This window comes from Heterodontus francisci, chromosome 24 (genome assembly GCF_036365525.1).
Source record: "Heterodontus francisci isolate sHetFra1 chromosome 24, sHetFra1.hap1, whole genome shotgun sequence".
NCBI lineage: Eukaryota > Metazoa > Chordata > Chondrichthyes > Heterodontiformes > Heterodontidae > Heterodontus > Heterodontus francisci.
The window spans coordinates 74,509,404-74,520,990 of record NC_090394.1 but is presented as its reverse complement, the minus strand read 5'-3'; the positions used below and the strand labels follow the sequence as shown (position 1 = coordinate 74,520,990).

Genomic DNA, 11,587 nt, shown 5'->3' with positions numbered 1-11,587 from the left:
TGTGGGGGGTGAGGGTTGAGGTGGGGGGTGAGGGTTGAGGTGGGGGGTGAGGGTTGAGGTGGGGGGTGAGGGTTGAGGTGGGGGGTGAGGGTTGAGGTGGGGGGTGAGGGTTGAGGTGGGGGGTGAGGGTTGAGGTGGGGGTGAGGGTTGAGGTGGGGGGTGAGGGTTGAGGTGGGGGGTGAGGGTTGAGGTGGGGGGTGAGGGTTGAGGTGGGGGGTGAGGGTTGAGGTGGGGGTGAGGGTTGAGGTGGGGGGTGAGGGTTGAGGTGGGGGGTGAGGGTTGAGGTGGGGGGTGAGGGTTGAGGTGGGGGGTGAGGGTTGAGGTGGGGGGTGAGGGTTGAGGTGAGGGGGTGAGGGTTGAGGTGGGGGGTGAGGGTTGAGGTGGGGGGTGAGGGTTGAGGTGGGGGGTGAGGGTTGAGGTGGGGGGTGAGGGTTGAGGTGGGGGGTGAGGGTTGAGGTGGGGGGTGAGGGTTGAGGTGGGGGTGAGGGTTGAGGTGGGGGGTGAGGGTTGAGGTGGGGGGTGAGGTTGAGGTGGTGGGTGAGGGTTGAGGTGGTGGGTGAGGGTTGAGGTGGGGGGTGAGGGTTGAGGTGGGGGGTGAGGGTTGAGGTGGGGGGTGAGGGTTGAGGTGGGGGGTGAGGGTTGAGGTGGGGGGTGAGGGTTGAGGTGAGGGTTGAGGTGGGGGGTGAGGTGGGGGTGTGAGGGGAGGGTGAGGGGAGGGGTGAGGGGAGGGGTGAGGGGAGGGGTGAGGGGAGGGGAGGGTGAGGGAGGGGTGAGGGGAGAGGGGAGGGAGAGGGGAGGGGAGAGGGGAGGGGAGAGGGAGGGGAGAGGGGAGGGGTGAGGGGAGGGGTGAGGGGAGGGGTGAGGGAGGGGTGAGGGAGGGGTGAGGGGAGGGGTGAGGGGAGGGGTGAGGGGAGGGGTGAGGGGAGGGGTGAGGGAGGGTGAGGGAGGGGTGAGGGGAGGGGTGAGGGGAGGGGTGAGGGGAGGGTGAGGGAGGGGTGAGGGAGGGGTGAGGGGAGGGGTGAGGGGAGGGGTGAGGGGAGGGGTGAGGGGAGGGGTGAGGGGAGGGGTGAGGGGAGGGGTGAGGGGAGGGGGGGAGGGGTGAGGGGAGGGGTGAGGGGAGGGGAGAGGTGGGGGTGAGGGGAGGGGTGAGGTGGGGGTGAGGGGAGGGGTGAGGGGAGGGGGTGGTGAAGGGTGAGGTGAGGTGAGGTGGGGTGAGGTGAGGTGGGGTGAGGTGAGGTGGGGGTGAGGTGAGGTGGGGGTGAGGGTTGAGGTGGGGTGAGGTTGAGGTGGGGTGAGGGTGAGGTGGGGGTGAGGGTGAGGTGGGGGTGAGGGGTGGGTGAGGTGAGGGGTGGGGTGAGGGGGGGTGAGGGGGGGTGGGTGAGGTGAGGGGTGGGTGAGGGGTGGGGTGGGTGAGGGGGGTGGGGTGGGTGAGGGTGAGGGGTGGGTGAGGTGAGGGTGGGTGTGGTGAGGTGGGGGTGGGTGGGGTGAGGGGTGGGTGAGGTGAGGGTGGGTGAGGTGAGGGGTGGGTGAGGTGAGGGGTGGGTGGTGTGGAGGGGTGGGGTGAGGGTGGGTGGGTGAGGGTGGGTGAGGTGAGGGGTGGGTGAGGGGTGGGTGAGGTGAGGGGTGGGTGAGGTGAGGGGTGGGGTGAGGTGGGGTGGGTGAGGGTGGGTGAGGTGGGGTGGGTGAGGGTGAGGGGGGGTGAGGTGAGGGGTGGGTGAGGTGGGGGTGGAGGGGTGAGGTGGGGGGTGAGGTGGGGGTGAGGGGTGAGGTGGGGGTGAGGGGTGAGGTGGGGTGAGGGGGTGAGGGTGTGGGTGAGGTGGGGGGTGAGGGGTGAGGTGGGGGTGAGGGGTGAGGTGGGGGTGAGGGGTGAGGTGGGGGTGAGGGGTGAGGTGGGGGTGAGGGGTGGGTGGGGTGAGGTGGGTGAGGGTGAGGTGGGGAGTGGGGTGAGGTGGGGGTGAGGGGTGGTGGGGTGAGGGGTGAGGTGGGGGTGAGGTGGGGGTGAGGTGGGGTGAGGTGAGGGGTGAGGTGGGGGTGAGGTGGGGGTGAGGTGGGGGTGAGGTGGGGGTGAGGGGGGAGGTGGGGGTGAGGGGGGGGTGGGGTGAGGGGGGGTGGGTGAGGGGTGAGGTGGGGTGAGGTGGGGGTGAGGAGGGGGTGAGGGTGATGGGTGAGGTGGGGGTGAGGTGGGGGTGAGGGGTGAGGTGGGGGTGAGGGGTGAGGGGTGAGGTGGGGTGAGGGGTGATGTGGGGGTGAGGGGTGAGGTGGGGGTGAGGTGGGGGTGTGGTGGGGTGAGGGGTGAGGAGGGGTGTGGTGTGAGGTGGGGTGAGGAGGGTGTGAGGAGGGGGTGAGGGGTGAGGAGGGGGTGTGGTGGGGTGAGGTGGGGGTGAGGAGGGGGTAGAGGGAGGGGGGTGAGGAGGGGTGAGGAGGGGGTGAGGAGGGGTGAGGAGGGGTTGAGTGAGGGCGGGTGAGGAGGGGTGAGGGTGAGGAGGGGGTGGTGGGTGTGAGGTGGGGTGAGGTGGGGTGAGGAGGGGTGAGGAGGGGGTGAGGAGGGGTGAGGCGGGGTGAGGAGGGGTGAGGGGTGAGGTGGGGTGAGGGTGAGGTGGGGGTGAGGGGTGAGGTGGGGGTGAGGGGTGAGGTGGGGGTGAGGGTGAGGTGGGGGTGAGGGGTGAGGTGGGGGTGAGGGGTGAGGTGGGGTGAGGGGTGAGGTGGGGGTGAGGGGTGAGGTGGGGGTGAGGGGTGAGGTGGGGGTGAGGGGTGAGGTGGGGGTGAGGGGTGAGGTGGGGGTGAGGGGTGAGGTGGGGGTGAGGGGTGAGGTGGGGTGAGGGGTGAGGTGGGGGGTGATTTTGTTTTTTCATTTGCTACCAAAATGACTAACATTTCCCCACATTGTCGCCATGTTTATATCACAGTGGCCTCTGTGCCCGTCACATTTACTGAGCGGGAGTCTGGGGATCTCGAGGCCGCTCCACGCCCGGTTCCTGGGGAAGCCGAAGCGCCGACACTTACCCATCGCCCACCACCACACACTTTATCGCCTGCATCGGCTCCGCTGTCCGTCTCCTTCACCTCGGCCTCGCTCTGACCGGAAACCCGCCCAGACCCACCCCACTTCCGGATCCGGCCGCTGCCGCCGGAAATAGAAACTGCGCCCCCTGCGGTTCCCGGAGTCACTGCCCCCCCGCGGCTCCCGAGTTACTGCCCCCTCGCGGCTCCCGGAGTCACTGCCCCCCGCGGCTCCCGGAGTTACTGCCCCCTCGCGGCTCCCGGAGTCACTGCCCCCTCGCGGCTCCCGGAGTCACTGCCCCCTCGCGGCTCCCGGAGTCATTGCCCCCCCGCGGCTCCCGAGTTACTGCCCCCTCGCGGCTCCCGGAGTCACTGCCCCCCCGCGGCTCCCGGAGTCATTGCCCCCCCCGCGGCTCCCGGAGTTACTGCCCCTCGCGGCTCCCGGAGTCACTGCCCCCCTGCGGCTCCCGGAGTCACTGCCCCCTCGCAGCTCCCGGAGTCACTGCCGCGTCTCCCGGAGTTTCTGCCCCCCTGCGGCTCCCGGAGTCACTGCCGCGGCTCCCGGAGTTACTGCCCCCCCTGCGGCTCCCGGCGTCACTGCCCCCCTCGCGGCTCCCGGAGTTACTGCCCCCTCGCGGCTCCCGGAGTTACTGCCCCCTCGCGGCTCCCGGAGTCACTGCCCCCTCGCGGCTCCCGGAGTCATTGCCCCCTCGCGGCTCCCGGAGTTACTGCCCCCTCGCGGCTCCCGGAGTCACTGCCCCCTCGCGGCTCCCGGAGTCATTGCCCCCCCCGCGGCTCCCGGAGTTACTGCCCCCTCGCGGCTCCCGGAGTCACTGCCCCCCGCGGCTCCCGGAGTCATTGCCCCCCCGCGGCTCCCGGAGTTACTGCCCCCTCGCGGCTCCCGGAGTCACTGCCCCCCTGCGGCTCCCGGAGTCACTGCCCCCTCGCAGCTCCCGGAGTCACTGCCGCGTCTCCCGGAGTTTCTGCCCCCCTGCGGCTCCCGGAGTCACTGCCGCGGCTCCCGGAGTTACTGCCCCCCCTGCGGCTCCCGGCGTCACTGCCCCCCTCGCGGCTCCCGGAGTTACTGCCCCCTCGCGGCTCCCGGAGTTACTGCCCCCCCGCGGCTCCCGGAGTCACTGCCCCCCCGCGGCTCCCGGAGTTACTGCCCCCTCGCGGCTCCCGGAGTCACTGCCCCCTCGCGGCTCCCGGAGTCACTGCCCCCCCGCGGCTCCCGGAGTCACTGCCCCCTCGCGGCTCCCGGAGTCACTGCCCCCCCGCGGCTCCCGGAGTCACTGCCCCCTCGCGGCTCCCGGAGTTACTGCCCCCTCGCGGCTCCCGGAGTTACTGCCCCCTCGCGGCTCCCGGAGTCACTGCCCCCTCGCGGCTCCCGGAGTCACTGCCCCCCCGCGGCTCCCGGAGTCACTGCCCCCCCGCGGCTCCCGGAGTCACTGCCCCCTCGCGGCTCCCGGAGTTACTGCCCCCCCGCGGCTCCCGGAGTCACTGCCCCCTCGCGGCTCCCGGAGTCACTGCCCCCTCGCGGCTCCCGGAGTCACTGCCCCCCCGCGGCTCCCGGAGTCATTGCCCCCCCCGCGGCTCCCGGAGTCATTGCCCCCCCCGCGGCTCCCGGAGTCATTGCCCCCCTCGCGGCTCCCGGAGTCACTGCCCCCTCGCGGCTCCCGAGTCACTGCCCCCTCGCGGCTCCCGGAGTTACTGCCCCCTCGCGGCTCCCGGAGTCACTGCCCCCCCGCGGCTCCCGGAGTCACTGCCCCCTCGCGGCTCCCGGAGTCACTGCCCCCCGCGGCTCCCGGAGTCACTGCCCCCTCGCGGCTCCCGGAGTCACTGCCCCCTCGCGGCTCCCGGAGTCATTGCGCGCCAGTTGCTGGTCCTGGAGTCACTTGAGGGACTGAAGAAGCTGATGAAGGGTCACTGACCTGAAACATTAAATTTGTTTCTCTCTGCACAGATACTGCCAGACCTGCTGAGTATTTTATTGGTTTGTTCGCCTTCGAGAAGATTAAGCGGTGATTTGATGGAGCTGTTCAAAATGATGAGGGGTCTGGAGAGGGTGGAGAGAAACTGTTCCCATTGGGAGAAGGATCTAGAACCAGAGGGCATAGGTTTAATGTAATTGGCAAAAGAAGCAATGGTGACATGAGGAAAAACTTCTTCACGCAGCGAATGGTCAGGATCTGGAATGCACTGAGTGTGGTGGAGGCAGATTCAATCGAGGCCTTCAAGAGGGAGTTGGATAATTATCTGAAGAGCAAATAATTTGCAGGGCTACAGGGAAAAGGCAGGAGAGTAGGACTAGGTGAGTTGCTCTTGCAGAGAGCCAGCACAGACATGACAGGCCGAATGGCCTCCTCCTGTGCAGTAACCTAATTCTATGAAAAGCCTCACCGGGGACAAGCCAGAGTCCCTGCAGTGCAACCCACAGGACCCAGAGTCAAAACAGCACCATTCCTGGTTCCCAATCGTTGCAGCCCCATCCCACATCATCCAGTGACCATGGAGCACTTCCCTGTGGCCTCCAGTCGCTGCAAAGCAACCTCCCATACTCAGAATCCATGCAGCAACTACCTAGCATCATTGCAGCATCACCCGTCCATCCAGAGTCCTGGCAGCACCACCAGCAATGTACAGTGACTGCGGTGCCACCCAGGGTAAGTGTCCAGAGTCACAGCACAGAACCACCCTGAGCTGCACAACAGTGATCATGCCAAAATCCATGTAAGTAGGTTGACTAGACTGATTTCCTCAGATGAGATGATTGTCCTATGACAAGACGTTGAATAGGCTAGGCCTTCCCTAGAATTTCGAAGAATGAGAGGTGATCTGATTGAAACATATCAAATTTTTAAGGAACTTGACAGGGTAGGTACTGAGAAAATGTTTTCCCAGGCTGGGGAATCGAGAATATGAATAGTCTCAGAATAAGGTGTTGTTCATTTAGGACTGCGATGAGGAGAAATGTCTTCACTCACAGGGTTGTGAATCTTTGGAATTCTCTACCTCAGGGATCTGTGGATGCTCAAGTCATTGAGTATGTTCGAGATGCAGAGTGATAGATTTTTAGACATTAAGGGATCTGGGGATAGTGCAGGAAGGTGGAGTTGAGATGGAAGATCAGCTGTGATTTTGTGGAATGGTGGAGCACGCTCGAGGGCTGAATGGCCTATTCCTGCTGGTATTTCTTATGTTCTTATATTCAACGGCATCACCCTCTCCCCTTTGGACCCCGAGTGACTGCAGTGCCATCCATTAACTCCAGCTAGAAGATCGACACATGGATATAAGGTGAGGACAGAATCGGACTGGACTATGTTGCCTTCATTGATGGAATAGTCAACCAGCACAATATCTGGGCAATAGGCAGCTGGGCACGGTACCAGACAGTGATATCGTACTCTACCAACAGTCAGACCCTTCAAGACAGGAGGAGAGAAACTGGGGGGAAATTAACTTACAAATCAATAAGTACACTTCAAATGTCATTTGTGTGAATGCCATGAGATCATTTGCATAAATGTAAGGTGCTATATAAATGTAAATCTTTCCTTCGTTAACTGTAATATTTTACTTTAGGTTTCACTTTAGGGGTTATGTTACTGGGCTAGTAATCCAGAGGTCTGGACTAATTATCCGGAGACATAGAAACATAGAAAATAACAGCATGAGGAGGCCATTCGGCCCTTCGGGCCTGCTCCACCATTCAAAAAAAATCATGGCTAATTGTCTAATTCAGTACCCTGTTCCCATTTTCTCCCCATATCCCTTGATCCCTTTGACATTAAGAAATATATCTATCTCCTTCTTGAATATATTTAATGACTTGGCCTCCACTGCCTTCTACGGTAGAGAATTCCACAGGTTCACCACCCTCTGAGTCAAGAAATTTCTCCTCATCTCGGTTCGAAATGGCATACCCCGTATCCTGAGACTGTGACCCCCTGGTTCATGAGTTCAAATCCCACTACAGCAGTTGAGGAATTTAAATTCAGTTAATTAAATAAATCTGAAATAAATAGCTAATATCAGATATGGTGACCACAAAACTACAGGATTGGTGTAAAAACCTATTTGGTTCACTCATGTCTTTCAGGGAAGGAAATCTGCCGTCCTTCCCTGGTCTGGCCTAGATGTGACTCCAGACCCCCAGTATTGTGGTTGACTCTTAACTGCCCTCTGAAGTGGCTAAGCAAGTCATTCAGTGGTTAGGGACGGGCAATAAATGCTGGCTTTGCCAGTGACACCCACATTCTTTTTAGTTTTAGAGATACAGCACTGAAACAGGCCCTTTGGCCCACCGAGTCTGTGCCGACCATCAACCACCTATTTATACTAATCCTACACTAATCCCATATTCCTACCACATCCCCACCTGTCCCTATATTTCCCTACCACCTACCTATACTAGGGGCAATTTATAATGGCCAATTTACCTATCAACCTGCAAGTCTTTTGGCTTGTGGGAGGAAACCGGAGCACCCGGAGGAAACCCACGCAGACACAGGGAGAACTGTGAATGAATTAAAGAAAAACTCAATTTCAAAGATTACAATATAAAGTTTATAATTTTTAATTTCTAGTGGAGTATAACAGTAAATGCCTCATGAATGATGTTTAGGATAAAGTTATGTCTTTTCTTTGATCAGGCAGCAATTTCTTCTCTGTGGCACTGGTTCCAGCTTCAGGTTACGTCTTCAATGTTGCTCTGTAATCACCTTTTCCGCTTTGTCAATTTTCTTTTTCTTTATTCCAGCTGATGCCTTTCATGTGTTTAAAGACGTGTTAACTACGAGATTAAACCTCCCTACATTTTCTTTTATCAACTTGCAACACTTCTAACAATCTCAAATGTATTTTTCTAATTTGCTGCCTCAATTTCTTTCTCATCCATTAGCACTTGCTTTTAATATTATTCCTTTCTTGTCAATCTCAATGTCAAATAACATTTCAGTCATATGACATGTCAGTCATTCCTATTATAATTTGCATAAATGCTTCTGTCAGTTTTAGTCAGGTAACCTGTTAAGAAGGGCTGTGAATGAAATGTTAACAAAGTATTTTTATTAGGGATGTTTTTCCCCAGGACTGGCATTTTGGTTTACTTCAGTGTTACCATAAATGCGACAATGTTCTACGGGTCTCTTTTAGGGTCAGAGTCCATCCAAATGCCAGCATAGAAACGTCGAAAATCTACGGCACAAAAGGAGGCCCTTTGTGTCAATGCCAGCTGAAAAAGTGCAATCCAGTTTACTCCCACTTTCCAGCTCTTGGCCCATAGCTCTGTAGGTCACTTAAAGACCATATCCAAGTATTTATTTAAAGTGTTGAGGGTTTCTGCCTCTACCACCCTTTCAGGCAGTGAGTTCCAGACCCCCACCACCCTCTGGGTGAAAGAAATTCTCAACTCTCTAATCCTTCTGCCAATTACTTCAAATTTATGTCCCCTGGTTATTGACCTCTCTGCTATTGTAGTGGAATTAACTCTAAAATGCTGGATTCCTTACAGTTATTTCTGGAAAATATAATCTGAAAACTCACCTGATTGCTCAGTTCTCTGTTATTCCTCATTTTTTATGAATGTTATAGAATGCTTACAGGGTACACCCGATTGGTGACAAGCTTTGTGTTGCTGCAGTACACACACCTACATTTGCAAAACTGATAAAGCATAGGAAGCCATTTAAAGGGAAAATGAAACACTTTGGAAGAACTAAGACCTGATGCTTTTGTTTGAAAAAAAGGTGAAAGAAAATCTTCACACAGTTAGCTACATACCCAGATCAATAAAATGCAGTATGAATTAAATCTTCCATCACAGTGATCCCCCCTCTATCAAGGAACACTAAGAAATAGAGAAATAAATAGCACCAGAGTGAAAAAGGGAAGTTTGTTCTGGGACTGTTCAGCTACCAATAAAATGCTATTTTTTTAAAAATGTATTTTTTGTAGTATTATGACGATGGTATACGCACGGGGTTTTGAGGTGGCATTATTTTAAAAGCGATTTCCATATTTGCAGCTGCTGAGTTTGGAGTTTTTTTGCAATTGGAAAGTTCCAGTGAAAGAGACAAAACTTTGGCCAACTATTTGACCTTCGGCCCGGAAGTGGCGGCGCCGGAAGTGGATAGGCGAATGGCGGCGGCCGTGCGGCTTCTGCCCTCCTCCCGCTGTGGACATTGATGCCGGTGTCCGGACTCGGGTTTGCATGGCGGGACTGCCCCAGCTGCCGCTCAGCTTCAGCGGGCCGGTCGCCCGCTCTTACGCCGTTTTCTCGAAAGGCCTGAGCCGAACTCTCATCAGCTTCTTCGACCTGGCCTGGAGGCTCCGCCTCAGGTTCCCCTACCTCTACCTGATCGTCTCCATGATGCTCAATGTCCGCCTGCAGGTGTGTGGTGGGGGGAAGAGTAAAGGAAAGGGGTTAAACGGGGTGGTGGTGGTGGGAGACTGGGATAATGGGGTGTCTGGGATAATGGGGGGTGACTGGGATAATGGGGAGTTTGGGATAATGGGGTGATTGGGATAACTCGGGGGGGTGACTGGGATAATTGAGGGTGACTGGGATAATGGGGGGTGACTGGGATAATGGGGGGTGACTGGGATAATGGGGGGTGACTGGGATAATGGGGTGATTGGGATAATGGGGAGTCTGGGATAATGGGGTGATTGGGATAACTCGGGGGGGTGACTGGGATAATTCGGGGGGGGTGACTGGGATAATGGGGAGTTTGGGATAATGGGGGGCAATTGGCATAATGGGGGTGGCGACTGAGATAACTGCGGGGGTGGCTACTGGGATAATGGGGTGACTGGGATAACTGGGCGGGAGACTGGGATAACGGGGGAACACGGGGATGTGGGTCAAACGGGTGAGCAACTGGAATAATTGAGGGAAATTGGGATAACGGGGGGGGGGTGGCAACTGAGATATTGGGGTGACTGGAATAACTGGACGGAGGAGGCTGGGATAACTGGGGGGGGGGGTTGGGTGCTGGAGTAACGAGGCAAATGGAATAACTGGGGGTGGGTGACTAATGACTGGAATAATTTCAATGTGTGTTTTTTATAGGTCCATATCGAGATCCACTAGTTCGGTTGCTAAGTATTTTTTGGAGGAATCTAACTCTGGACTGTAAATCTCATGCTTAATCAGTAAACACGGACAATTCAATCATTAGTACTTTGGAATATGCGGAGTGTGAAAGAATTGAAGGATGTCATCTGTGCGTTGCGTCTTCAAGATGATGGCGATGGATGCTCTTTGTCAGATGAAGGCAGAGTCAGAGGTTACAATCGTGGAACTAATGCTTGCAATCGTGACAAAGCTAATGATGGTCAGGTACTTTGCACACAGCCACAGGATTTCATCTCTCAGCTTACAGCAACCTTCCCTATAAGAGTTTGGCCTGGTGTTATAACCAAGCACATTCTGTTGACCAATGTTGACAGAAATGAGCCTCCTTCTTTAAGAGAAAGGCAAGTTTTCCAGGGTTGCTTTGAATCAGGAGTTTCTCAGACAGTCCATTGCACTCTAGATTTGGAGGTTGGAAAGGGAAGTCTGGGAGAATTGTTTACATGCACTGGTGCAACAATGTTGACGGAGTGCCGACAAAGAGCCATTGGAGCTTTAAAGATCTTCAGAATGTGGTGTTACACGGGGAAATGTTTGCACACTCTACACAGTTCTGGTTGCTTGAAAGGCCATGAAACTGCAAAGTAAATTGGCCACAATCAGAGAATCTGAAACACAAACTGAGTTTTTCATTTGCGTGTGGATTGGATGCGAGGAAGAGGTGGCCTCGGGACCTGACTGGCATCTTTTCTTTTAAATTGTGCAACTACCACTTGCAAACTAGCTGACCCTTTGTGTTTCTTGATCTGGTGATTTTGGAGCACATTCTTGAATAGAAAACGCAATCATCTGATCTGAAATGTTCAGCCTGCAACCTGATGGACACCCGTAATAAGGACTTTTGTGCTTGCTGCTGTGTGGCATGCTGTACTTAAAGGTAAATTAAAGTTATGCAGCAAAACTACTGCAACTATGATGAGATGGCCAGCTTTTCAAATGCATTGTTCAGTTTGTGTTTGTGATTTTTATATAAATAACTTTGGTGTGGAAACATTTTTAAATGACTAATTTTTCAAATTTGATATAAATCATAAACGTCGGCATAGCATTGCGATGGCTATATTTTTAGATTTGTGCAGTATTTTTAAAATTTTTAACCCCCCCACAACCCATTCACAAAATATAAAATGAGTTCTGCTTTTAGCTGGACAGTCTGACAGGCACTGCTTCCATGACACTATACTCCATTGCTGGCTCAGTGGTAATATTCTCGCCTCGGAGTCAGAAGGTGCTGAGTTTGTACCCCACTCCAGGCGGTTCCCAGGGTGACAGGAGCTCCGGGCGGTTTCCGGGTAGTGGAGACTAGAGCCCCAGCTCTGAATTATGAGTCGATACCCACCGGGCTGCGGGCATCTGGTGGGTTGAGGGAGCTCATAAAACCTTCCCGCCATCTAGGACTAACCCTCCTATCGGTTGGTTACAGTCGTGGAAGAAGTGTTCATGTTGCGC

The 11,587-nt window shown here is 56.2% G+C and overlaps 2 protein-coding genes and 1 long non-coding RNA gene across 5 annotated transcripts; 2 read left to right on the top strand and 1 right to left on the bottom strand.

Annotated features, from left to right (window-relative positions):
• The first annotated feature begins 2,863 nt into the window (after positions 1–2,863).
• On the top strand, positions 2,864–4,899 carry LOC137383624 (uncharacterized protein DKFZp434B061-like). The gene is made up of 2 exons (XM_068056778.1): positions 2,864–3,048; positions 3,165–4,899. Exons 1-2 carry the CDS (start codon positions 2,864–2,866, stop codon positions 4,897–4,899), a joined length of 1,920 nt encoding a protein of 639 aa, XP_067912879.1.
• A 2,647-nt stretch (positions 4,900–7,546) lies between these two features.
• On the bottom strand, positions 7,547–9,135 carry LOC137383541 (uncharacterized). Of its 3 annotated transcripts, none has more exons than XR_010977422.1 (3): positions 8,982–9,129; positions 8,548–8,851; positions 7,547–7,769 (listed from the first exon to the last, which is right to left on the bottom strand). It is a non-coding gene; the product is annotated as an uncharacterized lncRNA (long non-coding RNA). The 3 variants fall into 3 exon arrangements; XR_010977423.1 differs by having other exon boundaries at positions 8,548–8,667; positions 8,785–9,122; XR_010977421.1 differs by having other exon boundaries at positions 8,548–9,135.
• Positions 9,036–11,132, top strand: LOC137383540 (small integral membrane protein 10-like protein 3). The gene is made up of 2 exons (XM_068056605.1): positions 9,036–9,394; positions 10,076–11,132. The coding sequence occupies exons 1-2, from the start codon at positions 9,215–9,217 to the stop codon at positions 10,094–10,096; spliced, it is 201 nt and encodes a 66-aa protein (XP_067912706.1). The 5' UTR covers positions 9,036–9,214; the 3' UTR covers positions 10,097–11,132.
• The last annotated feature ends 455 nt before the right edge of the window (positions 11,133–11,587 follow it).